The 24,788-nt window shown below is 36.2% G+C and overlaps 1 protein-coding gene across 2 annotated transcripts in view; it reads right to left on the bottom strand.

Annotated features, from left to right (window-relative positions):
- CAPZA2 (capping actin protein of muscle Z-line subunit alpha 2) overlaps positions 1–24,788 on the bottom strand; it is a 67,135-nt gene that overhangs the window by 25,199 nt on the left and 17,148 nt on the right. For both annotated transcript variants that reach the window (XM_004484894.3, XM_058297253.2), the window contains one exon: positions 9,007–9,070. In XM_004484894.3, coding sequence (XP_004484951.2) covers positions 9,007–9,070 — 64 coding nt within the window. The remainder of the gene's footprint in view (positions 1–9,006; positions 9,071–24,788) is intronic.

Raw genomic sequence — 24,788 nt, 5'->3', positions numbered from 1 at the left:
GTGGTAGACAGACGCCCTAACCACTGGGCCAAGTCCGCCGCCTTAAATTATAGATTTAGACCACAGTCCCACCCTAGACCAACACCAAATCAGTCGCCAAGAATTAAGACCAGAAATTCTTGTTCAATCTAGCCATTCTAGGAAACAGCATTTGTACATCACTAAACTAGTAGGATTTTATGACTTCCCAATTCTGAAATTTTTTGGTCCTTCTTGAAATTGTTCTGAAACCAAGGTTATCAACAGAAACAACAATGAAAATAGTGAATTTCATATGAGAGTGCCCTCAAATATATTTTTTTAATGTGGAAAAAAACCCACAGAATTAAAAATTTATTAATATTATAACACTCTACGCCCCACTTCTTTCCACAACCCACTCCCCACTCCAATCCTATTTAATGGTGCACGCTAACTGCCCAAATTTACTGTACAGCAACACAGAACACATGTTTTCAGTATCAATTTCAAATAAGACTTACAAAAGCACTTTTCAAGACTTTATCTATGGACTTTCCTGGTTAAAAAATATGTAGGGCGTGTAACTTTTATTTGAGCCTAAGAACATTAATAACTGGAAAACCTTTCTTTGTATTCAAATGCATTCTTGGTTTTACAAATAGTCAGGAGGCTACTACTTTACTGCAGTTGCACCATTTACAATTTAACTTACATATCAAGTTTTGCTCTAAAGAGAGGAAGTCATCTCCTTTGATGACCCAGCCATCAATGTATGAACATATATTTAAGTTAAAGAAGCTGAATTATTAGAACAGAAGCAAGTACTATAGAAAGCCAAAATAGTTCTTAATTCATCCCAGTGCCACCATTCACTATTTGAGACTTTATAGTTATGCTACAAGGCAAAATTATTTTACTCTCCAGATATTTTACAAAGTAGACTTTAGATTGTTCTTTTGAGTGTAGCCTGGTGGTTAAATTTTAGAAAGTGCAGAGAGAAATTAACTGCTAACCAAAAATTATATATCCAACAAAACTTTCAAATGAGGGAGAGATTACCACATTCCCAGATAAACAAAAACTAAGGGAGTTCATTACCATCTAGACCTGCCCTACAAGTATGCTATAAAAGGAATTCTTCACAATGAATGAAAAGGGTACTAGAACTGGGTCAAAGTGCATGAAGAAATAAAAACTTCTGATAAAGGTAACCATATGGGTAATTATAAATTCTAGTACTATTACATTGCATTCTTTGGGATGTAACTCCACTTCTTACTTCTAACAGGTGCTAAAGTGCAAATGCATAAAAAGTAATTATAAATCTAAGGTTCTGGTCATACAGTGTACGAAGATATAATTTATAACAAGCACCAAAAATGTGGGTGGAAGGAGGGGTATAGTAACAGTGCATGTGCAACCCATTGAAGTCAAGTTGGTATCATATCAAATAAATTTTATATTTAGGCTGTTAAATTCTAACTCCATGGTAACCACAAGGAAAATTAAAAAAATATATATCCAGAAAAAAATGAGAACAGACTCAATATGGTTCAATGCAAAAAAGCAAATATTATGAAAATAGCATTAATCAAAGAATTGAGGGGCAGAAAAGGTATAAGATTTACAGGGCAAAATGGCAGAAGAAAGTCCGGTATTATCCGCAGTTTCTTTAAATATAAACGGATTAAACAATCCATTCAAAAGGCAGAGATTGGCACAATAGATACAAAGAATGACTCAACTATATTCTGTTTACCAGTCACCTTAAATTCAAATACTTAAGTAGGTTAAAACGAAAAGGATGGAAAAGAAATACACTATCAAGTAATAACCAAAAGAGAGCTAGGGTCACTATATTAGTATCAGATAAAGTAGACTAAGTAAAAAACTGCTGAGGGACAAAGATGGGTCATTATATACTGATAAAGGGGTCAATTCAACAAGACGACATAACAATTATAAATACATATGCACCTAATAGCACAGCCCCAAATATGTGAAGCAAATATTGACAAATTTGAAGGGGAAAACAGGTGGTTCTAAATTAAGAGTAGAAGACTTTAATCCACCATTTTCAATAATGGATAGAACATCTAGACAGATGATCAATAAGAAAAAAGAAGACTTGAACATTAGTATAAACCAACTAGACCTATCAAACATATATACAACACTTCACTCAAAAGCAAATAGAATGCACATTCTTCTCTAGTGCACATGGATCATTCTCCATGATAGACCATGTCTTAGGTCACAAAACAAGTCTCAATAGATTAAAAAATATTGAAATCATACAATGTATCTTCTCTGGCTACAAGTGAAGGAAGCTAGAAATCAAGAACAGAGGGAGAAATGGAAAATTCACAAATATGTGTAAAGTAAACAATGAACTCTTAAAGGGCTAAAGTAAAAATCACAAGGGGAAATAGGCAGTATCTTGAGGCAAATGAAAATACAGGACACAGCAAAAAAGTAGAGAATGCAGCAAAGCAGTGCTAAGGGGGGGTGGATTTAAAGCTGTAATACTTACATTAGGGAAAAAAGCAAACAAATCCCACAGTGGGCAGAAGAAAGGAAATAAAGATTAGAGAGGAGATAAAGGAAATAAAGAATAAAAAGATAGAGGAAACCAACAAAACCACAATTTGGTTCTTTGAAAAGAGCAATAAATAAATAAATAAATAAATAAAATAGAGGACACAAATAACTATAATCAGAAATGGGAGATATTACTACTACTAACTCCACAGAAATAAAAAGGGCCGTAAGAGAATACTATGAACAACTACATGCCAACAAATTAAATTACTAGATGAAATAGACAAATTCCTAGAAATATACAAACTACCTACACAAACTCAAAAAGAAATAGAAGGTATCAACAAACCAATAACTAGTAAAGAGACTGAACTGGTAATTACAAACCTCCAACAAAGAAAGACCCAGGACTAGATGCGATCACAGGGAAATGTTATTAAACGTTACAAGAAGAATTAATACCATTTGAAAAAAACTGAAGAGGCAGGAATACTCTAACTCATTCTATAAGGCCAATATCACCCTCACACTAAAGCCAGATTAAAATAACACAAGGACAGAACATTATCTGTTATGAATACAATGCAAAAAATCCTCAACAAAATACTGGCAAACCAAATCCAACAGCACATTAAAAGAATTACACACCATAAATTAAATGAGATTTGTCTCAGGTATGCAAGTGTGGATCAACACATGAATAATTTCATTTGATATCCAGGTATAAATCTAACCCAGGATGTTAAGGACTTGTACAAAGGAACCACAAAGCATTGCTAAAAGAAATAAAAAGCCTACATAAGTGAAGGACATTCTGTGTTCATGGATTAGAAGACTAAATATTGTTAAGATGTCCATTCTACCCAAAGTGATTTACAGAATAATGCAATACCAATAACAATCTCATTAACTTTCTCTGCAGAAATAGAAAAGCCAATCATCAAGTTTGCAAGAATGGGAAAGGGCCCCCAAATAGCCACTCTGCCATCTTGAAATAGAAAAACAATGTTGGAGGACTCACACATCCCAATTTTACAAAGCCACAGAAATCAAAACAGCATGGTTCTGGTATAAGGACAGACATATAGATTAATGGAATTGAACTGGGAACTCAGAACTCAACCCTCACATTTATGGTTAACTGATTTTTCAGATGGGGGCAAAGACCAATCAGCTGGGAAAGAAGTCTCTTCAACAAATGGTGCTGGGAAAACTGGATTTCGATTTGGAATAAAGAAAAAAAAAGAAGATCCCTATCTCACACCATATACAAAAAAGAACTCAATATGGATCAAAGACCTAAATAGAAGAGCCAGAACTATAAATCTCCTAGAAGAAATACAGGGAAGCATTTGCAGGACCTTGTGTTAGGCAACAGTTTCTTAGACTTTATACCCAAGGCATAAGCAACAAAAGGAAAATAAAGGGGACCTCATTAAAATAAAGTTTCCATATCAAAGGACTCTACCATGAAAATAAAATGAGAACCTACACAGTGGGAGAAAAATATTTGAAGTCCGTATCTAATAAGAGTTTAATATCCAGGATATAAAATGAAATCCTACAACTCAACAAAATGATAAACAACCAAATTAAAAAATGGGCAAATGACTTGAACAGACATTTCTCCAAAGAAAATATACAAATGTCCAGAAAAGGACATGAAAATATGTCCTACATCTTTAACCATTAGGAAAATGCAAATCAAAATCACAAGAACATGTCATTACACACCCACTAAAACGATTACTATTAAAACCAAAACAAAACAGAAATTACAAATGTTAGAGAGGATGTGGAGAAACGGGAACACTCATTCATTGTTTTGGGGAATGTAAAATGGTGCTGCCACTGTGGAAGATATTGTGGCATTTCCTCAGAAAGTTTAGAATTACCATGTAACTTGGCAATCCTACTTCTACATATATACCCCCAAAGAACTGAAAAAGCAGGAACTTGAACAAATATTTGTACATGGATATAGTGCCATTCTTCAAAACTGGAAAAGATGGAAGCAACGTCAGTGTCCATCAACTGATGAATGGAAAAACAAACCGTGGTATAGACACACAATGGAATATACTTGAGCTATAAAAAGGAATGAAGTTTTGGGAAACGGACTTTGGCCCAGTGGTTAGGGCGTCCGTCTACCACATGGGAGGTCCGCGGTTCAAATCCCGGGCCTCCTTGACCCGTGTGGAGCTGGCCATGCGCAGTGCTGATGCGCGCAAGGAGTGCCGTGCCACGCAAGGGTGTCCCCCGCGTGGGGGAGCCCCACGCGCAAGGAGTGCGCCCGTGAGGAGAGCTGCCCAGCGTGAAAAGAAAGTGCAGCCTGCCCAGGAATGGCACCGCCCACACTTCCTGTGCCGCTGACGACAACAGAAGCGGACAAAGAAACAAGACGCAGCAAAACAGACACCAAGAACAGACAACCGGGGGGGGAGGGGGGGGGGGGAATTAAATAAAATAAATAAATCTTTAAAAAAAAAAAAAAAGGAATGAAGTTTTGAAACATACAACATGGATAAACTCTGAAGACATCATACGGCATGAAATAAGTCAGACACAAAAAGAGAAATGTAGAAATGATCTCACTGATATGAAATAATGAGAATAATCAAAATCACAGAGTCAGAATCTAGAATATAGGTAACCATGGGATGAGGTGGGAGTAGGTAATAGGAAGTTAATGATTAAATTGGACAGAGTTTCTAGTTGGGATAAAGGAAAAGTATGGTAATGGATGGTGGTGATGGTAACAATATTATAAACATATTTAACAACAATGAATTACATATTTGAATGTGGTTAAAAGGGGAAATTCTAGATGATATGTGTTAAATTAGAAAAAGCAAAACAAAATCCATGGGGCTGTACAACCCAAAAAGTGAACTCAACGGCAAGCCATGGACTACAGTTAATAGTAAAATGATATAAATAAATGTGCTTTCGTCAATTCTAATAAATGTACCACAATAATGCTAGGTTTTACTAATACAGTGGTATATGGGAACCTTGTATTTTATTCATGAGTTTTCTATTAATATGAACCTACAACTTCTCTAACAGCAAGAAAAAACAATGCATAAAAATAAGCACACATAATTTTATGCTCTAAATCATAAAATAATCAAGTTTGTTGATGTATGTGGGAGTTTCAAGTGTAATTTAAACTTTATACAAACTTTGTTTAATTTCTTTTGCTTCTAACCTAAACTTTTCTGAGATTCAATTATATCTTACTCTACAAATATAAATGAGTGATTAAATTTCTTTAAAAATATTTATAATGTTTACTCTGGAGTAGAAAGTTTTTAAAAAAATTAAACTAAAGAGGCTTGCATAAAATTAGTTTTAATTTAAGACATGGTTAGTGTCAACTATACATGAAATAGAAATAACAAAACATTTAAATAACACATTAAAAACACATGTGGTAACTAAAATTGTTTAAGTTTTTTGAAGAGACATTTTCCTGGCAATTTTTCAACCATGTCATTCATACTTCTGAGGAAGAATTGTTATAGTCTTTATAGCACCTCGAACACTGTATATCAATTTAAATTTCTGGTCTATAGGTGACTAACTATAAAAAGGTTTGCCAAAGAGATTTAAAGGATGGCATACTGTGAACTGATTTACTAGATATAATTTAAGTAACAATTTGTTTTTATATTTGGAGACATCTTCTAAGTATGATGAAACAATGTTTCTTTCTTTTGGCTATAAGAGTCACCCATGTTGTTACCCTTACTGGAGATCTTTATTTCTTCTCGTGGTTTCAGTCATTTGTCTAGTGCCCTTTCCTTTATCTCACAGAACTCTCTTTATCATCTTTCTGTGGCTAGTACAGTGGTGACAAAGGCCCTCAGCTTTTGAATGTCTTAATTTCTCCCTCATTTTCGAGAGCTAGGTTTTGTAGGATACAGAATTCTTGGTTGGCAATTTTTTGCTCTGAGCACTTTAAATTTGTCACCCCACTGCCCTGAAAAAAAAAAAGATTTATTTATTCTGTGTCCATTCGCTGTGTTCTTCTGTGACCTTCTGTGACCGCTTCTATCCTTAACAGTGGCACTGGGAATCTGTGTTTCTTTTTGTTGCATCATCTTGTTGTGTGAGCTCACTGTATGTGTGGCGCCACTCCTGGGCAGACTGCACTTTCTTTCATGCTGGGCGGCTCTCCTTATGGGGTGCACTCCTTGTGTGTGTGGCTCCCCTACGCGGGGGGCACCCCTGCATGGCACGGCACTCCTTGCGCACATCAGCACTGGACATGGGCCAGCTCCACATTGGTCAAGGAGGCCCAGGGTTTGAACTGCGGACCTCCCATGTGGTAGGCGGATGCCCTATTCCTTGGGCCAAGTCCGCTCTCCGCCCCGCCCCCCCAACTGCCTTCTTGCCTCCACAGTTTCTAAAGAGAAATGTGCACTTAATCTTATTGAAGTTCCCTTGAATGTGATGTGTTGCTTATCTCTTGAGACTTTCAGAATTCTCTCTTCATCTTTGGCATTCCAGGGTTTGATTAGAGCATGCCATGGTATGGGTCTATTTATCCTGAAATGCTTGATGACATCCTATAAACTCCTCAGCCTCTGTTCACTCTTCTTCATTCTTCTTTTCTGGCTCCAGATTCGATGACTTCAACTGTCTTATCTTCAAGTTCTCTGATTCATCCAAGCTGCTGTCAAACCCCTCTAGGGAATTTGTAATTTCTGTTACTGTGGTCTTCAGCTCTGTTTGGTTTCTTTTTGTAATCTCCTTCTCTTGATTGACATTCTCTTTGTGTTAATCTACTGTTTTTCTGCATTCCCTTAGATCTTTGAACATATTTAGGACAATTTATTTAGTCTTTGTTTGGTATGTCACAGGTCAAGTCTTCCTCATTAATTGCTTCTAATGCTTTAATCTTCTCCTCTGCCTATTTCTTTATATATTTTGTAACCTTTTGCTAAAACCTGGATAGTTTGATATTTTGACATGTGATCACTGGAATTCTGACTCTGAGGCATCTGTTCCTTAAGCCAGTACTATGCCAGAGCTTTCTTTGAATACCAGGAGCTAACTGAAATAAAAAAAGGAAGAAAACATACTTTTCCCAGTTGTTGCAGACAGACCTGTGCAAGTGCCCTCTTTCAGGGCTTGTCCATGCAACATACAATGAGTTTAGAGCATAGTTGCAGGCCAAAGCCATAGGGGGCTCCCTAATTCTTTCTCCACCTGAGTTTTGTACTGGGTTTGCATGTGTGGCCCTGAAATTCCCCTCTTAACACAGACACCAAAGTCCCCTGTCGCCTAGGAAAAAGAGTCTTCACAGTCCTGGGCATTACATTGTTATGTCCTACAGCCAGCAATTCCTTGCCCTCAGGTAGCACTACTTGACTGCTCTCTCACAGTTATCTGCAGGAAAGAGCTTGTTGAGCTGCTTTCTACATGCAGGGCAAATTCTGGGATGGTAAGTCCTTCAGGCCATCACCAGATAGATTGGGTCAGACATTCAAGCTCCCAGTATGTGTATGAGGCTTACTGTTTTTCCTCTAAAACTGGGACAGGGAAACGGACTTTGGCCCAGTGGTTAGGGCGTCTGTCTACCACATGGGAGGTCCGCGGTTCAAGCCCCGGGCCTCCTTGACCCGTGTGGAGCTGGCCCATGTACAGTGCTGATGCGCGCAAGGAGTGCCGTGCCACAGAGGGGTGTCCCCCGCGTAGGGGAACCCCACGCGCAAGGAGTGCACCCATAAGGAAAGCCGCCCAGCGCGAAGGAGGGAGCAGCCTGCGGAGGAATGGCGCCGCCCACACTTCCCGTGCCGCTGACGACAACAGAAGCGGACAAAGAAACAAGACGCAGCAAAAAGACACAGAAAACAGACAACCGGGGGAGGGGAGGGGAATTAAATAAATAAAATCTTTAAAAAAAAAAATTAATAAAACTGGGACAAAGGAGTTCTGTACTGGAAACATGGGTCAACTCTTTGCTGAGCCAGTGAGGAGTACGAAAGGAGCCAGAGAGGATGCCATAAGATCCTACTGCTTTTAAGCAGCTTTTTTCTTGATTTGGTTCTTAACCTTTAACTGTAGTCCTTTTTTTCTGGAACTTTAAGGAAGATGTTTCTGCCAGTTCTTTCTGGATATTCAAGGCTTCTAAAGACTGGATAGAGTACTGACACATCTCACTTCACCATCCCAATCTATATGTGCTTATAGTTTAACTTAAATAAAACAACCAAAAAGAAACTACTTTCCAGGAATGAGAATATACTGTAATCAATGTAGAACGAAATTTATTTTATTTTAAAAAGACTATTTTACTCAAACATAATTATCATACCTACATCATAAATACCTTTTATTTAGCCATTACAATATTCAGATTGCCAGAAATTACAATTGTAATTCAGAAAATAGTTTTCTGCATACTTCTTTCAGCCTATTTTTGGTATATAATTTACGTCTTTAAAAAATGAGTTCTTGATTTATTAAGTCTCAGCTTTATAATTTAACACTCACCATTAAACACCTCATTAAATTCTCCAGGAGGGGCATGAATGATGAATTTTGCTGCTATACGCACCTAAAACAGAAATGAAGATATAAATGTTCCATAGCGGAAGCCTATGCTAAAATAACCAAAAACAAGCAAAATTATATTTCTAGGCCCTCCCAAAAATGTGTGAAGATTTTCAAGTTAGTGACACTGTTTTCCTCAAACACAAGTTAACTACTATTTAACCACATAATAATCATAATACATAAGCTGAATTTAGAATAAAATAATTTAAAACATTTAAGGATTCAAAGCTGCCTAAAGGCAAAAACATTTTCTTAGAAACAATTTTTTTCTTTTAAGCCAAATGAAAAAATTACCAATCAAGAAAATTCATGTGTGAAGAAATAAGATTGAAGTAGGTACAATGAAGAAAACAGATAAATTTATGTGTTTAAAAGTTATGAAATAGTGAAGAAATAAAGAAAGAGGGGTAAGAAAAGTCTAAGTTCAAAAGACTTAACATGTAATCTAAATGGATATCAGGAAATTTTAGTTAAAAGGTTAAGTGTGAAATAAAATACCAAAAGATGAACTTATAGGCATATTATAAGAGAAGAAAGGCTATTTTTGATGAATAGATTAATCATTAGTGAAACTACACCTGAGAGGTTAAATGACATGCCCAAAATTACAAAACTATTATAGTGAAAAAGTCTTGAGTGCTTACAATAGTTTTCCAACCAATGTACTGTAACATTTCAATAAGCTGAAATAGTTCCCTGAAACTATGGTACTTGGACAAGCAACATTGATCTTGTTAGAGACAAAAACAAACCCCCATCCCCCATCTCAAACTACTGAATTATAATTTCTGGATACGAAGCCCTGAAAACACTAATCAAGTGTTTCAGATTATTTTTATGTGCATTCAAGTGTACACCGAATTAAGAGACCATCCTTGTCATAAACAAAAACTTTCATTTATTTTCACATATCCTGCTTTACTATCACTATCACTGCTTTGATGTGGAGACTATAAAAATTAACAGCAAGATTAATGGTTGCAATGGGTTCAGCAGGAAGGGGTAGGGATGAAGAGGTGGAACACGGCATTTTTAGGGCAGTGAAACATTTCTGTATGATACTGTAAGGACAGATATACAATATTATGCACTGGTTAAAACCCATAGAATTGTACAACACAAAGAGCAAACTCTAAAGTTAACTATGGACTTTATTTATTTATCAATGTTGGTTCATCAATTATAACAAATGTACCATACTAATGCAAGATGTTAGTATTAGAAGAAACTGGGGAAGGGGGCATGAAAGAGAGGGTGTATGAGAATACTGTGCTTTCTGTGCAATTTTTCTGTAAAACTGCTCTAAAAAGGTCTAGTTAAAAACAAGACAAAAGGAAGTCCTGGTAGCCTTGGACACTGAAAAGTTTGAAGAAAAAATAGACTGCGGTCAGATACCACTGACAGATACAACAATGATAATGACTGTAACAAAAACAGTTTTTAAATTAGTGCTCACTATTTCTATATTTTATAGATGAGGTAATTGAAGCAGATGAAGATTAAGAAATCCAGCCACCCATGCGCAGTGCTGATGCATGTAAGGAGTGCCCTGCCACGCAGGGGTGTCCCCCATGTAGGGGAGCCCCACGTGCAAGGAGCGCACCCTGTAAGGAGAGCCGCCCAGCGTGAAAGAAAGTTCAGCCTGCCCAAGAATGGCGCAGCACACACGGAGAGCTGACACCACAAGATGACGTAACAGCAACAACAAAAAGAAACACAGATTCCCATGCCGCTGACAACAACAGAAGCAGACAAAGAAGAGATGCAGCAAACAGACACAGAGAACAGACAACTGGGGATGGAGAAAAATAAATAAATAAATAAATCTTAAAAAAAAAAAAAATTATTTAGGAAAAAAAAAAACCCAATCTGATTTCTGAACCTACGCTTTTGCTCACTACATTACGCTGCTTATAAAATTTAAAATAGTTTTGAAAGTAAAGGTAACATCCTCCAACCTAAAGATGAATATGGCAGATGTGCTAGTGTAGCCAACAACTGCTTCAGTTAAAAAAATCTTTGACATTAAAGTCAACAGCAACAACTTAGATGAAATGAACAAATTCCCTGAAAGACATAAAAACCAAAGCTCCCCAGAGAACTTGTGAAGAAACAGATAATCTGAATAGTCAACTAAAGAAATTGAATTTATAATTAAAGAATTTCCAAGTCCATGTTTACTTCTACAAAACATTTAAAGAAATACAAATTCTACACAATTTATTCTAGAACACAGAATTGTTTTTTAGAGAACAGTATTATCCTACCAAATCCAGACAAAAATATTACAAGAAACACAATTTATAGGCCAAAATCACTCAGGAACATAGATGCAAATATCCTCAAAAAGGTATTAGCAAATTGAATACACCAATATATCAGAAGAATAAAACATTATGCCTAAGTGGGGTTTCACCTAGACATGCATGGTTGTTTGAATATTTGAAAACCAATGAAGGCAATTCATTTTACCAACTAAGTGAAGAAAACCATATTATCATCTCAATAGATACAGAAATATTATTTGGTAAAGTTCAATATTCAATCATAATTAAAAAAAAAACTCCCAGCAAACTAAGAAAAGAAAGGAATCACCTGAATCTGATAAAAAGCATTTAAGAAGACTCAAAGCTAACATTATCTTTAATGATGAAAAAAATTAATGATATCCTTAAGGTCAAGGAGAAGGCCAATGTCAGTCTCTACTATTTCAATTACCTGTACTGGAGAGGTCTTAGGAAGGGCAATAAAGAAAAAAAAAAAAAAAAGGAAAAAAAGAAAGGAAGGTAGACAGACTGTAAAGAATAACACAAAACTTCTTATTTGCAGAAAACATGATTGTGTACAATGAAAATCCCAAAGAATTTTTTTAAGAACCTAAAGAACTAGTAAATGAATTTAGTAAGATTACAGGCTACAAGGTCAATATTAAAAAAAACTTCAATTCTACATATTAACAACAAATAAATGTAATCCAGTTAAAACAATGTTATTACAATAACAACATAAAAAATATTTATGTATAAACCTAACAAAATATGTATAGGACCAATATACTCAAAACTACAAAACACTGAAGAATTTCCCCCAAAGTATCCTAAAGATTCAATGCAATAACAATGAAAATCCAAACCACAAAGCAAGCTGACTTAAAAATTTCTGAGAAGCAATGAACTAGGATAGCCAGAACAATTTTGAAAGCAAAAGTTGGAGGAGCCATGCAACCTATTTTAAGTTTTGGTGAGAATAATCAATGGAACAGAAGAGAGTTCAAAACCAGACCTACATATACACAGCCAATTGATTTTCAAAAATTGTGGTAACACATACATAACATATAAAATTTGTCATTTTAACTAATTGTAAGTGTATTACTTTTACAATGTATTATTGTGTTACCATCACCACATCCTTAGCTACTGATTTTACTAAGTTGTAAAGGCAATTCAATGGAGAAAAAAACATCTTTCAACAAATAATATTGGAATAATTAGATATCCATGAGTAAAAAACAAAACAGAAAAACATAATGAACTTCAATATAAACCTAACACCCTACAGTTCACATGGATAATAGCACTAATTGTAAAATGTAGAAGAAAAAAAATTTTTTTTAAGGAACACAGGAAAATACTGTTGAGACCTAGGGTTAGACAAAAAATTCTTAGACATGATATAAAAATCCTGATGCATTTAAGAAAATTGATAAATTGGACTTCAACAAAAAATTTTTTAAGGGTTTATTTATTTATTTCTCTCCCCTCCCCCCACCCCAGTTGTCTTTTTTCTGTGTCTATTTGTTGCGTGTTCTTCTTTGTCCACTTCTGTTGTCAGAATCTGCGTTTCTTTTTGTTGCGTCACCTTACTGTGTCAGCTCTCTGTGTGTGCGGTGCTATTCCTAGGCAGGATGAACTTTCTTTCGTGCCGGGCGGCTCTCCTTGTGGGGCGCATTCCTTGCGCGTGGGGCTCCCCTATGCGGGGGACACCCCTGTGTGGCATGGCACTCCCTGCATGCATCAGCACTGCGCATGGGCCAGCTCCACACGGGTCAAGGAGGCCCAGGGTTTGAACTGCGGACCTCCTATGTGGTAGACGGATGTCCTAACCACTGGCCCAAGTTTGCTTCCCATCAAAATTAAAAATGTTTGTTCTGTGAAAGAAACTGTTAGGAGAATGAAAAGACTAAAGGGAGTTCTACAGGTTGAATGGAAAGGACACCGGGAACCTGACTAAAGCCACATGAAGAAATAAAGATCTCCAGTGAGGTTAACAACAAGGGTAAATTTAAATGCCACTACTATTATATTTTGGGTTTGTAACTCCACTTTTTACTTCCTACCGGACCTCAAAGGCAAATGCACAAAATGTAATTAGAATCAGCAGTTTTGGACTCAAAGTATGAACATGTGATTATGACATAAGCTGCATGAAGGTGGGGGTACAAGGGGTACAGGAATATAGCTCTTACATAATACTGAAGTTAAGCTGGTAGCAAAGCATATGGAATTGTTATAGATCTAGGATGTTAAATTTAAGCTCCATGGTAACTACAAAGAAAATATAATACACAAAATTCTCAGAGAAACAGAAATTATAGAGCCAGGGGTGGAGGGCAGGGTGAATGGGGAGTTAGTACAAAATGGACACAGAGTTTCTGTTCGGAAAGACCAGAAAATTTTAGTAATGGATGATGGTGAGGGCCCCACACCATAGTGGAATTATGTGATTAATTCCACTGAATGGTATGCTTGGGAATGGCTGAGATGGTAAAATTTATGTAATATATATGCTCCTACAATTTAAAAAGGAAAAAAAGAACAAAATAAGCAGATAATGACAAAGGCAATACATGATCCTGGACTGGATCTAACGAGACAGAGAAAGCTCAAAAGAAATTGTTAGGACAGGAGAAAGTTGGATTATAGACTGTAAACATTATATTATTGTTAAATTACTTGAACTTGAGAAGTACACTTAAGGAGAATACAAAGTTAATATACCCTCGTTCTTAGGAAATTGTACATGGAAGCATTAAATGTTTAAGAAGCATGATGTACACAACCTATACTCAAATGTTCTGCAAATTGATTAATATTAGTATATAGGATGACTTGATACACTGATGGAAAGATGCATAGACAGAATGATTTGGCAAATTGTTAAAATAGGGGTATGTCTGAGTTTTCTGTATGGAGCTTGTAACTGTCTTGTAAGATTGAAAGTATTTCAAAATAAAAATCTAAAATAAAAACTCATCAAAACAGAACTCTTGTGCATTTAATGGAAGGTAAATTATATCTCAATTTAAAAATGCATAAAGTTCTCTCACTTATGTATGTTTTTATTCCCTTCAAATAAAAGAATAAAATTAATGTTAATTAAGTTTAAAATTTAGTAACCATCATAATAAAGGAATGAAATAGCTGATTTTAAAATTAAGAATCATAAACTTTTAAATAATTCTCACTGCTTACAATCCACTAAAATATATTTACTCAATGGTTTGATTTTTAAAGGAAAAAACAGTAAAATAAATTAAAGGTAAAAATTTAAATAAAAAATAAAGGACCTAAATAATAAGGCTTTCATTCTGAATAACAGAAAGTAACACAGTAGCATAAATCTATACTACCAGGGTCATTTGCGTCAATATTCTTTAAAAAATTTTGGGACATTTTGCTTAAATTGAGGTTTCACATCAGATAATGTTTTTACTCTACTCACCTTTTCCTTTATCAGTGCATACTCTTTAAGAAGGAAATCTCAGTGTTCACACTGGCTAGGTTGGGAACCAACCATACCAAAAATCACCTTCCTAAGTTTATTCCATATTAATAAAATGTCTATTATTTTGAACTCTATATCGTATTTATTGACTAGCTTTTGTTTACAAGGAAGACTCAGCTGGTATGGACTGAATTAGGTTGCTTTAGGGAAGAGAGTAAACCATGTATGCAGTACAGATTATAGTAAGTAAAAATTCTTACACTAAATCACTGCATCAAATTATACAAAATTTGAGATGAATGGGGATATTTCATTATTGTTCTTTATTAAAATATCTGCTTAGAGAGTTACTTAACATAAAACAAAATTCCTTGTATATGTGTTATAAAGTCATATAAGCAAATGTGTTACAATTTGTTTCCAGTTATATAAAAATCTCCTATTTACCTTACTTTAAAAAAGTTGTCTAATTTGTATCCCCTCTGCCCCATTTAAATTCTATTTCTTTCTTTTAATTCTTCAAAAAAAATTTTAACATATTTTTATACCTGAGATGAGAGTAAGTAGTATTTCCAGTCAATTAAGCTTTACTCACACTGGTATTTATAAAAGTTTTTTTTATATAGCATAAAGATATCTATATAAATATATATACACTTATGTACCTCAGTGTGGTGAAAGTTAACTATAATTTTGGAGAAAAGACAATTATTATTAGTGTGTAAGAATTTAAAGCCAATCTTTACAAATAAGAAAACTGATACTCTATTCCACTGTCAAACTACCATTTTAATAAAAGATTATTTTAGCAGTCACTATTACCATGAGCATTTGGGTAAAAACAAAATCAAACAAAACAGGAAACTAATATATTTTCTATATTTACAGTAATTTAAATAACCTAATGAAGAGCAAGTAATGTGGTTCAAGATGAAGATGGAAGAAAAAAGTGAAAGTATCTCAAAACTTGGTTTACATTAAAAAATTGTGAACAAAATCACTAAATTTGACTTCAATTTGAAGAAATCTACAGTAATTATTCAAGATTAGGTACGATAAACTTTCTTGTCTCTGGTGATTTCTTATGACGTGAAGTTTTTTTAATCAGAAAAGGTGTAGATTTACAGAAAAGTCATGCAAAAAAACATTTTCAAACACCTACTGTATTTTTGACATTGCATTAGTATGATATTTTTGTTATAATTAATGAATGAGTATTAAAATATTACTACTAACTATAATCTGTTGTAGCTTTTTTAGGTATATTCCTCCCATATCACCCCTTTGTTAACTCCATGTTACAGTACTGTACATTTGTATACTTCATGTTCATGAACTGTACTGTTAACCAGTTCATCATCCACCACAATCTTCACTGTGTTACACAGTACCATGTTTTGCACAATTGATCCAAAGTGTACATTCAATGGCAGTCTAATCAGAGTTAAGCTGTCATCAATCACCACAGTCAATTTTAGAATGTTTTCAGTACTCCAAAAAGAAAAATCCCATACCATCTTACACCCACCCCCATTGCTAACCCTTAGCTTTGATATAGTACTGTCACTGCAACGTTTTTGCGACCACATTTCTTTTAAAAGTTTTTCTTCTCTTTACTTTTTTTTTTAAGATTTATTTTTTATTTATTTCTCCCCCGCCTCCAGTTGTCTGTTCTCTGTGTCCATTTGCTGTTATATGTTCTTCTGCGTCCGCTTGTACGCTTGTCAGTGGCCCTGGGAATCTGTGTATCTCTTTGTTGTGTTATCTTGCTGTGTCAGCTCTCCATGTATGCGGCACCACTCCTGGGCAGGCTGGACTTCCTTTTGTGCTGTGTGGCTCTCCTTGCAGGGTGCACTCCTTGCGCGTGGGGCTCCCCTACGCAGGGGACATCCCTGCCGTGGCTTGGCATTCCTTACACGCACCAGTACTGCACGTGGGCCAGCTCCACATGGGTCAGGAGGCCCTGGGTTTGAACCACAGACCTCCCATGTGGTAGGTGGACGCTCTATCGATTGAGCCAAGTCTGCTTCACCTTTTACTTTTTAAGACTGGATTTGCAATAGTGCCCCAAATACCATATACTTAGGAATACATTTAACAAAAGAAGTATAAGATGAAACGAAATTAGAGAACATTGATAAAGAAGATATGTAAACAAACCTTTATGCTACTAAAACAATGTTTAAATCTACTTATTTTCAGATGTTAAACCATTCTTCCATTCCTGGGATAAATCCTACTTTGTGATGCTGTATAATCCTTTTTATATGTTACTAGATTTGTTTCCCTGGTATTTTATTGAGGGATTTTACATCTATTTTCATTAAAAAAGATAGGGGTCTCTGGTTTTGTTTTCTTGTGATGCCATTAGTTTTGGTATAAGGTTAATCCTGGACTCAGAGAATGAGTTTGGAAGTCATTCCTCTTCTGTTTTTTTAAAGAATTTGTGAAGGATTGTCATTAATTATTGTTTAAATGTTTGGTAGAATTTGCCAATGAAGCCATCTGGTCCTGTGCTTTTCTTTATGAGAAGTCTTTAATTACTAATACAATCTCTTTAGTTGTTATAGTTCTATACAGATTTTCTATTTCTTCTTGAGTCAATTTCAGTTGTTTTGTCTTTCTAGAAATTGGTCTATATCATCAAAGTTATCTAATTTATGGATACATTTTTTCACAGTATTCCCATATAAAGTTTATTTATATCAGCTATTTCATTCTACATTTTAGTAATTTGAGTCTTCACTCCTTTTTTCTTGGTCAGTCTAGCAAAAGGTTTGTCAATTTGTTGACCTTTTCAAAGGACCAACTGTTAGTATCACTAATTTTCTTTACTGTTTCTCCATTTTCTATTTCATTTATGCAGACTCTTATCTTTATTATTTTAATCCTTCTGCTATCTTTTGGTTTAGTTTGCTCTTCTTTTTCTAGTTTCTTAAGTGGAAGTTTAGGTTATTGATTGAGATCTTGCTTATTTAATATAGGCTTTACAGATATAAATTTCCCTCTAAGCACTGCTTGAGCTGTGCTAGACATAAGTTTGGGTACATTTTTTTAAAAAATTAATTTACTGAAGTATATCACCACACATAAGCACACATAAACAATAAGTGTATAACGAAAGTTGTGGGACTTGCAAATCAAACATATTCTTCCCTTTATTTTTTTCTCATACTAGTTGTGAGTTAATTTTTATGTAAGGAGTGAGTTCTTAAGAGTTTAGATCAAGGTTCATTTTCTTTTGCTTATGGATGTCTAACTGCTTCTGAATGTTTGCTGACAATTCTTCCTTCACTGAGCTGTTTTTATATCTGTGTCAATCAGTTGGGCATATTTGTGTGGCTGTATTTCTGTGTTCCCATCTGCTCCATTGATCTATATATCCAGCTTATTGTAGATAATTTCTTGATTACTATAGCTACACAGTAGGCCTTATTTTGGGTAGAGTGATTACTCTCACTTTAGACTTCTTTTTCAACATTGTTTTAGCTATCCTAGGGCCTGTAACTTTCTATAAATTTTAGAATAAGCTTGCCTATGCCTTAAAAAAGAAAAAATCAGCAGGACATTATTAGGAGTTCTACTAAACCTATAAACCCATTTGGGGAGAACTGACATCTTTACTATTGCCTTCCAATCCATGAACAAGTATATATATCCTTTTATTTAAGTCTTCTTTAATTTTTAAATGAGAATTTTGTAGTTTTCAGCTTTCAGATCCTGTACATTTTTTGGTTTAGTTTACTTAAGTGTCTCATTCCCTTTGGAGTGATTATAAATACTATTGTTTCAAGTTTCAGTTTTCACATGGTCATTGTCAGCAGGTGTGGTGGTGTGGAATTATACGTACCACCAAAAAACATGTTCTTAAAGTTATCCATTCCTGTGGGTGTAAAATCCATTGTAAGTAGGACCTACTGATGATGCTACTTAAGGTGTGAGCCACCTCATTCAGGGTGGGTCTTAATCCTATTACTGGAGTACTTTATAAAAAGAATGAATAGACAGAGCAAGAGAGGAGACAAGAACCCAGGAGACCTCGCCATGTACCTTGTCACATGGCAGAGGAGCCAAGAATCACTGGCAGCCTTAATGATGCCCTGGTTTGGACATTTTCATGGACTCTACGGGCAAATAAACACCTATTGTTTAAGTGGAACCATTTCATGGTATTTGCTTTCAGCAGCCTAGGAAAACAAGGTAGAAATGTGATTTCTGTGTTCAACAATATTATGCAATTGTCTTCAATCAATTTAGAGAAGAGATAAAATCTATACTTTTATAATTACCTATACAATTACTTTACTGGTGCTCTTCGTTTCACTGTATGGACTTGAGTTATTTCTTTTCAAGCTCAAAAACTTTCTTAGTATTTTTTTGTAAGGCAGGTTTGATAGCAATGGATTCTCTGTCTCTTTTATCTGGGAATATCTTTATTCACTTTCATTTTTTTAAACATAATTTTCCTGGACATAAAATTCTTGACTTTTTCTTCTCACAACCTCTTGAATATATCATTCTGCTTTTTGCCCTCCACTGTTTCTGATGATGTCAGATACTAATCTTACTGTGGTTATGTTGAATGTGAAGAATTGTTTTTCTTTTGCTTTCAAGAACTTCTTAATCTTTCAAGAAGTTATATCTAGGTGTGGGTCCCTCTGTGTTTACCCTTTTTGGAGGTTGTTTAGCATATAGGAATGTATAATCCCTTCTCCATCCCACCCACATTTGGAAAGCTTTTGGCCAGTTATCTCTTTAAATTTTTTTTTTGTTCCTTTCTCCCTCTCCTTTCATTTTGGGATACCCATTAAGTATACTGGTATACATAATGCCACAGGTTTTTTAGGCAGGGCTTGTTGTTTTGTTTTTTGTTTTTAAAGATTTATTTATTTATTTAATTCCCCCCCCTCCCCTGGTTGTCTGTTTTCTGTGTCTATTTGCTGCGTCTTGTTTCTTTTGTCCGCTTCTGTTGTCAGTCAGCCTCACGGGGTGGGCGGCGCCATTCCTGGGCAGACTGCACTTTCTTTCGCGCTGGGCGGCTCTCCTTACGGGTGCACTCCTTGTGCGTGGAGCTCCCCTACGCGGGGGACACCCCTGCGTGGCAGGGCACTCCTTGCATGCATCAGTACTGTGCATGGGCCAGCTCCACACGGGTCAAGGAGGCCCGGGATTTGAACCGCGGACCTCCCATGTGGTAGACGGATACCCTAACCACTGGGCCAAGTCTGTTTCCCCAGGCTCGTTTTTATTCTTTGTGTTCTTTAGAGTGGATAATCTCTGTTAATCTAGCTACCACTTCACCCACTCTTTTCCTCCCAGATCGAATCTGTTGAGTTCCTCTAGTGAATTATCATTTCAATTATTGTACTTTTCAACTGCAGAATTTCTAGTTGGTTCCTTTTTGTAGTTTCTATCTTTCTTGATATTATTTGATGAACCACTGTTACCATACTTTATTTTAAAATTCCATAAATATGGTTTCTAATCCTTTGAATTTATTTATGATAGCTGCTTTGAATTTTGTCTGCTAACCTCACCATCTGGGTCCCTCAAAGGCAGTTTCTTCTGTCTGTTCTTCCCCCTATTATGGGTCACATTTACCTGTTCCTTTCCATGACTTGTCATTTTTTTAATAGAGATTGGATATTTTAGTTAATATGTAATAGCAACAATGGTTTATGACCCTCTCCCCATGTGGGGGTGGTGGTTGTTACCTTCTTTGTATAGTAACTTGCTTGGACTAATTCTGCAAAGTCTGTTTCCCCTACAGTGTGTAGTCTCTGGTGTCTCTGCTTACTTTTTGTTTTTTAAATTCTTGCTTTGATATTTAAACCTGGCTTCCTAGGGGGTGTAACTTGGGTCAGCATGAATTAAAGATTAACCAATAATTAGTGAAAGGCTGTGCTTAAACACCTTGAGCCAGTAAGCCTCATACCCTTTGTCTATGGGTCTGCATGTGGCTTGGGGAATGCAGTTTTCAAAGTTCAGGTATGTGCCTTTACTTTGTGTTTGCAAATTATGAAGTTTGCCAGGGATGGATAGGGCATATGCACAGCCTTCTAGAACATAAGGAATAGGTGGGATCCTAGGCAAGGCCAGCTTTGGCTATCTTGTTTCCGAAGTGTCTTTACCAGATTTCAGGATAGCCTGTCATTCTACTGCTTGCCCGGAAGAGTAGTGCAACGTCAGGCCAGCTGTGACCTGGCCTTCCCTGAATGACAAAGACAAAGCCTCTAAGCATAGAATTTTCTACCATTTTTCCAAGTAAAGTCAGATTCTTAAGGACAGAGCAACAGAGCTGCCTCCCTAGGACTTCATAACATAAAGATGCTGGTGGGGTGGTAGTGGTGGTGGTGGTGATAGGAGCAGTACCAGGCAAAAACATCAGACTTAAACACAGTCTTGGGGAAAAAAATTGCCTCTTAATTAGTTATATGCCTTTGGTCAACTTTCAGAGCCTTTAAATAATTGTTTCTGACAACTCTGTGCATTTTTTTTTTTTAAGATTTTATTTATTTCTCTCCCCTTCCCCCCACCCCGTCTGCTTTCTGTGTCCATTCGTTGTGTGTTCCTCCGTGTCTGCTTGCATTCTTGTCATGCAGCACCGGGAAACTGTGTCACTTTTTTTGTTGTTGTGTCATCTTGCTGCGTCAGCTTTGTGTGTGTGTAGTGCCACTCCTGGGCGGGCTGCACTTTTTTTGCGGGAGGGCGGCTCTCCTTGCACATGGGGTACCCCTACATGGGGTACAGCACTCCTTGCGCTTGGCAGCACTGTGTGTGGGCCAGTTTACCACACAGGTCAGGAGGCCCTGGGTATCGAACCCTGGACCCTCCATATGGTAGGTGGATGCTCTATCAGATGAGCCACAACCGCTTCCCCGTCCAGTTTTATTGTTGTTTTAGTAAGAAGAGAAATTGCCAAGCTCGTCACCCATTCCAAAAGTTTTGTCCTCAAAGACTTTTTACATATGTATAGTATATTAATGTCCATAATGTATTTTAACATTTTTTCTGGTCTTTTTTCTTTCTTTAAATCTTTGTCATTTTAGTAAAATCTTTTTTGATTCATATTTAATTTTCTTCCCTATGTACCCATTAAACAATTTCTTTTCCATCAGTGTGAGAAATAAAAACATATTTATTTGTATGAAAGGGCATACATATAAAATTGTGAAGGTAGAGGGGTGTCTTTAATTTAATAGTTACAGAAATAACAGTATCAATGGTTATCTGTAGCAGTAGCCATCAGGAAAGAGTGGCATGATGATGATGTTTAAGTTATGTTATACGGTATAACACAAAAACACACTGTATATTTAAGTCTGAGGACAAAATTTCACTTTCTTTTCTATTCAAGAGTTAGAAATGAAAGGGACAAATTGAAATTCTACCTAAGGATGCTAGTTGATTATAACTATCTAAACTTATTAATGCAGATGGATAATTCTGAAATTTGTCACTGACAAATTATGACATTAGGTACAGTTTATCTGTCCCTCAGACTCCTTATTTGTAAAATGAGATAAAGACACTCCTAAATAAGTATCTTCAGAATATTAAAAATGATTCCATTTATTTTTGATAATATAAATGACAGATTCTATCCCATGTACTTGTTAAGAAATGGACTTCTGAAGCAGGCTAGTAAGACAGGGAATTAATAGATGGATCTGGAACCTGGCCAAATGTCCACATGGACATCAGTAACCCTCAAGATGGCTGCTGGAAGACCCCACCCTCAAGATTCTGCTATCCAGGACAAAGACTTCTGGGAGCAAGGAAAAGCCCCAGATGTTCCCTAGAGACTTTATCATTGGGGATTGATGGGTGGAGTAATCAATCAAAACAGCAAAAAGCTGGACTCCCTCCCCTGCCATTAGCAAAGGGGTGGGATAATTAATAGTTTATAAAGCAAACTGCTGCAGACTGAGCATGCTCTTGCCTCTGGACCTGTTCCTGCTCTCTGTGCACCGCTCTCGCCATTTTTCCTCTGCCATATGGCCATGCAAGTAAACCTGGGGATTTATAATCTATAATGGGGAATTGTAGCTTATAAATCAGTCTTCTTCATCCCTTTTCACCCCCCCTTTGTCTCTACCTGGGACCCCTGCTCTGTTCTTTTCTCCCATTTCTCTTCCCTCCCTACCTGAATAAATTACTGGCTTAACTCATCTGGCGTGCTCTTGAAATTCATTCCTGCAGCATAGCCAAGAACCTAGACAAAATCTGGTAACACACTAGAATTGGAACTGGAGTTGCAATTTCTCTAAGAGCCACAACAATGGGTAATAAGGACAAGAGTGAGCACCTCTTCCCTATGCAATATTTTCTAAATATAAACCAGCTTATCATAAGTTCCTAAAGAGGAGGCTCCAAGAGAGCTCTCACACAGACCAAAGATGCAAGGGAAGATTTCACATGGCTAAACTATTTCTGACTATTGACAGTCACACAGGTGTCTACCAAGTGACACAGGAAACAAAGAAAACAGGATAAAGAAAGCAGAAAAAGATGACAGGTGGGATGATGAAATCCCAACTCCTATGGCAACAAAATACTTACCAGAACTATTATAAGGAGATAAACTAGATTGTTAACAATTAGATAAAAAAGAAATTATGGTAAAAACTGACTTTTTACCACAATTTCTACCAACTGAACATTTATTTAACATAATTTTTACCAATTGAATAACCCTAAATGAAGAATATACATTTTTTTAAAAAATAAAGAGCACAAACATGAGAACGACAAGAAAATATTAAAGGCTAAAACAATACTGACACGGGAAACGGACTTTGGCCCAGTGGTTAGGGCGTCCGTCTACCACGCGGTTCAAGCCCCGGGCCTCCTTGACCCGTGTGGAGCTGGCCCATGCGCAGTGCTGATGCGCGCAAGGAGTGCCGTGCCACACAGGGGTGTCCCCCGCGTAGGGGAGCCCCACGCGCAAGGAGTGCACCCATAAGGAGAGCCGCCCAGCGCGAAGGAGGGAGCAGCCTGCCGAGGAATGGCGCGGCCCACACTTCCCGTGCCGCTGACGACAACAGAAGCGGACAAAGAAACAAGACGCAGCAAAAAGACACAGAAAACAGACAACCGGGGGAGGGGAGGGGAATTAAATAAATAAAAAATAAATCTTTAAAAAAAAAACAAAAAACAATACTGACATGAATCTGTGCAGTAATTTTGTGAATGTCTTGGGATAATAATGAATTTAAATTTCATGTGCTAAATTCTGTCAGTGGATAACCAGGTATACCTATACCTAGAAAAAGTTTTGGGTATTTTCCCCAATTTAAAAGTCACAATGTCTAAAGACTTCATCTTAATATTATCAAATAATAAATGCGTTTTACATTTACTTCAAATATTTAAATACATAATAGTATCTATATGTTATTTGATAAGTAATTTTAAAATGTTAAATAAATTCTTGTGTGATTTCAGTTTCTCTGAAATTGTATTTCAAAAAAGAATGTAGGGAGTGGATGTAGCTCAAGTGGTTGAGCACCTGCTTCCCATGGATAAGATCCTGAGTTCGATCCCAGTACCTCCTAAAACAAAAACAAACAAATAAAAAAACGAACTCTCACTGAAGAGTGGATATAGCTCAGTAGTTGAGCACTTGCTTCTCATGTACAAGGTCCCAGGTCCAATCCTTGGTACCGCCAAAAAAAAAAAAAGAGAGAAAGTGTACATTTTCACTTGCCATAGAACTTTCTCACTTTTATCTAATATCTTAATATGTAAAAAGTAGGGAACACTGGAATATGTCAATAGAGTTTGAAAGACCAATCCACATGTACTGTCCCTACTTCCTTACCACATATCCTTAATTCGTTTTTAACATTAAAATGTCTTTTTTCATCATAAAATAACATGCTTCTCATAGAAAGTGTGAAAAGTCAAGCAGAATATTTTAAAAATTGTTCTTTCATCCCCTATTACTGTTAATATTTTACTATATTTCCTGGCAGTTTTCTTTTAAAAAT

This window comes from Dasypus novemcinctus, chromosome 5 (genome assembly GCF_030445035.2).
Source record: "Dasypus novemcinctus isolate mDasNov1 chromosome 5, mDasNov1.1.hap2, whole genome shotgun sequence".
Lineage (NCBI taxonomy): Eukaryota > Metazoa > Chordata > Mammalia > Cingulata > Dasypodidae > Dasypus > Dasypus novemcinctus.
This window is presented reverse-complemented; position numbering and strand designations above follow the sequence as displayed.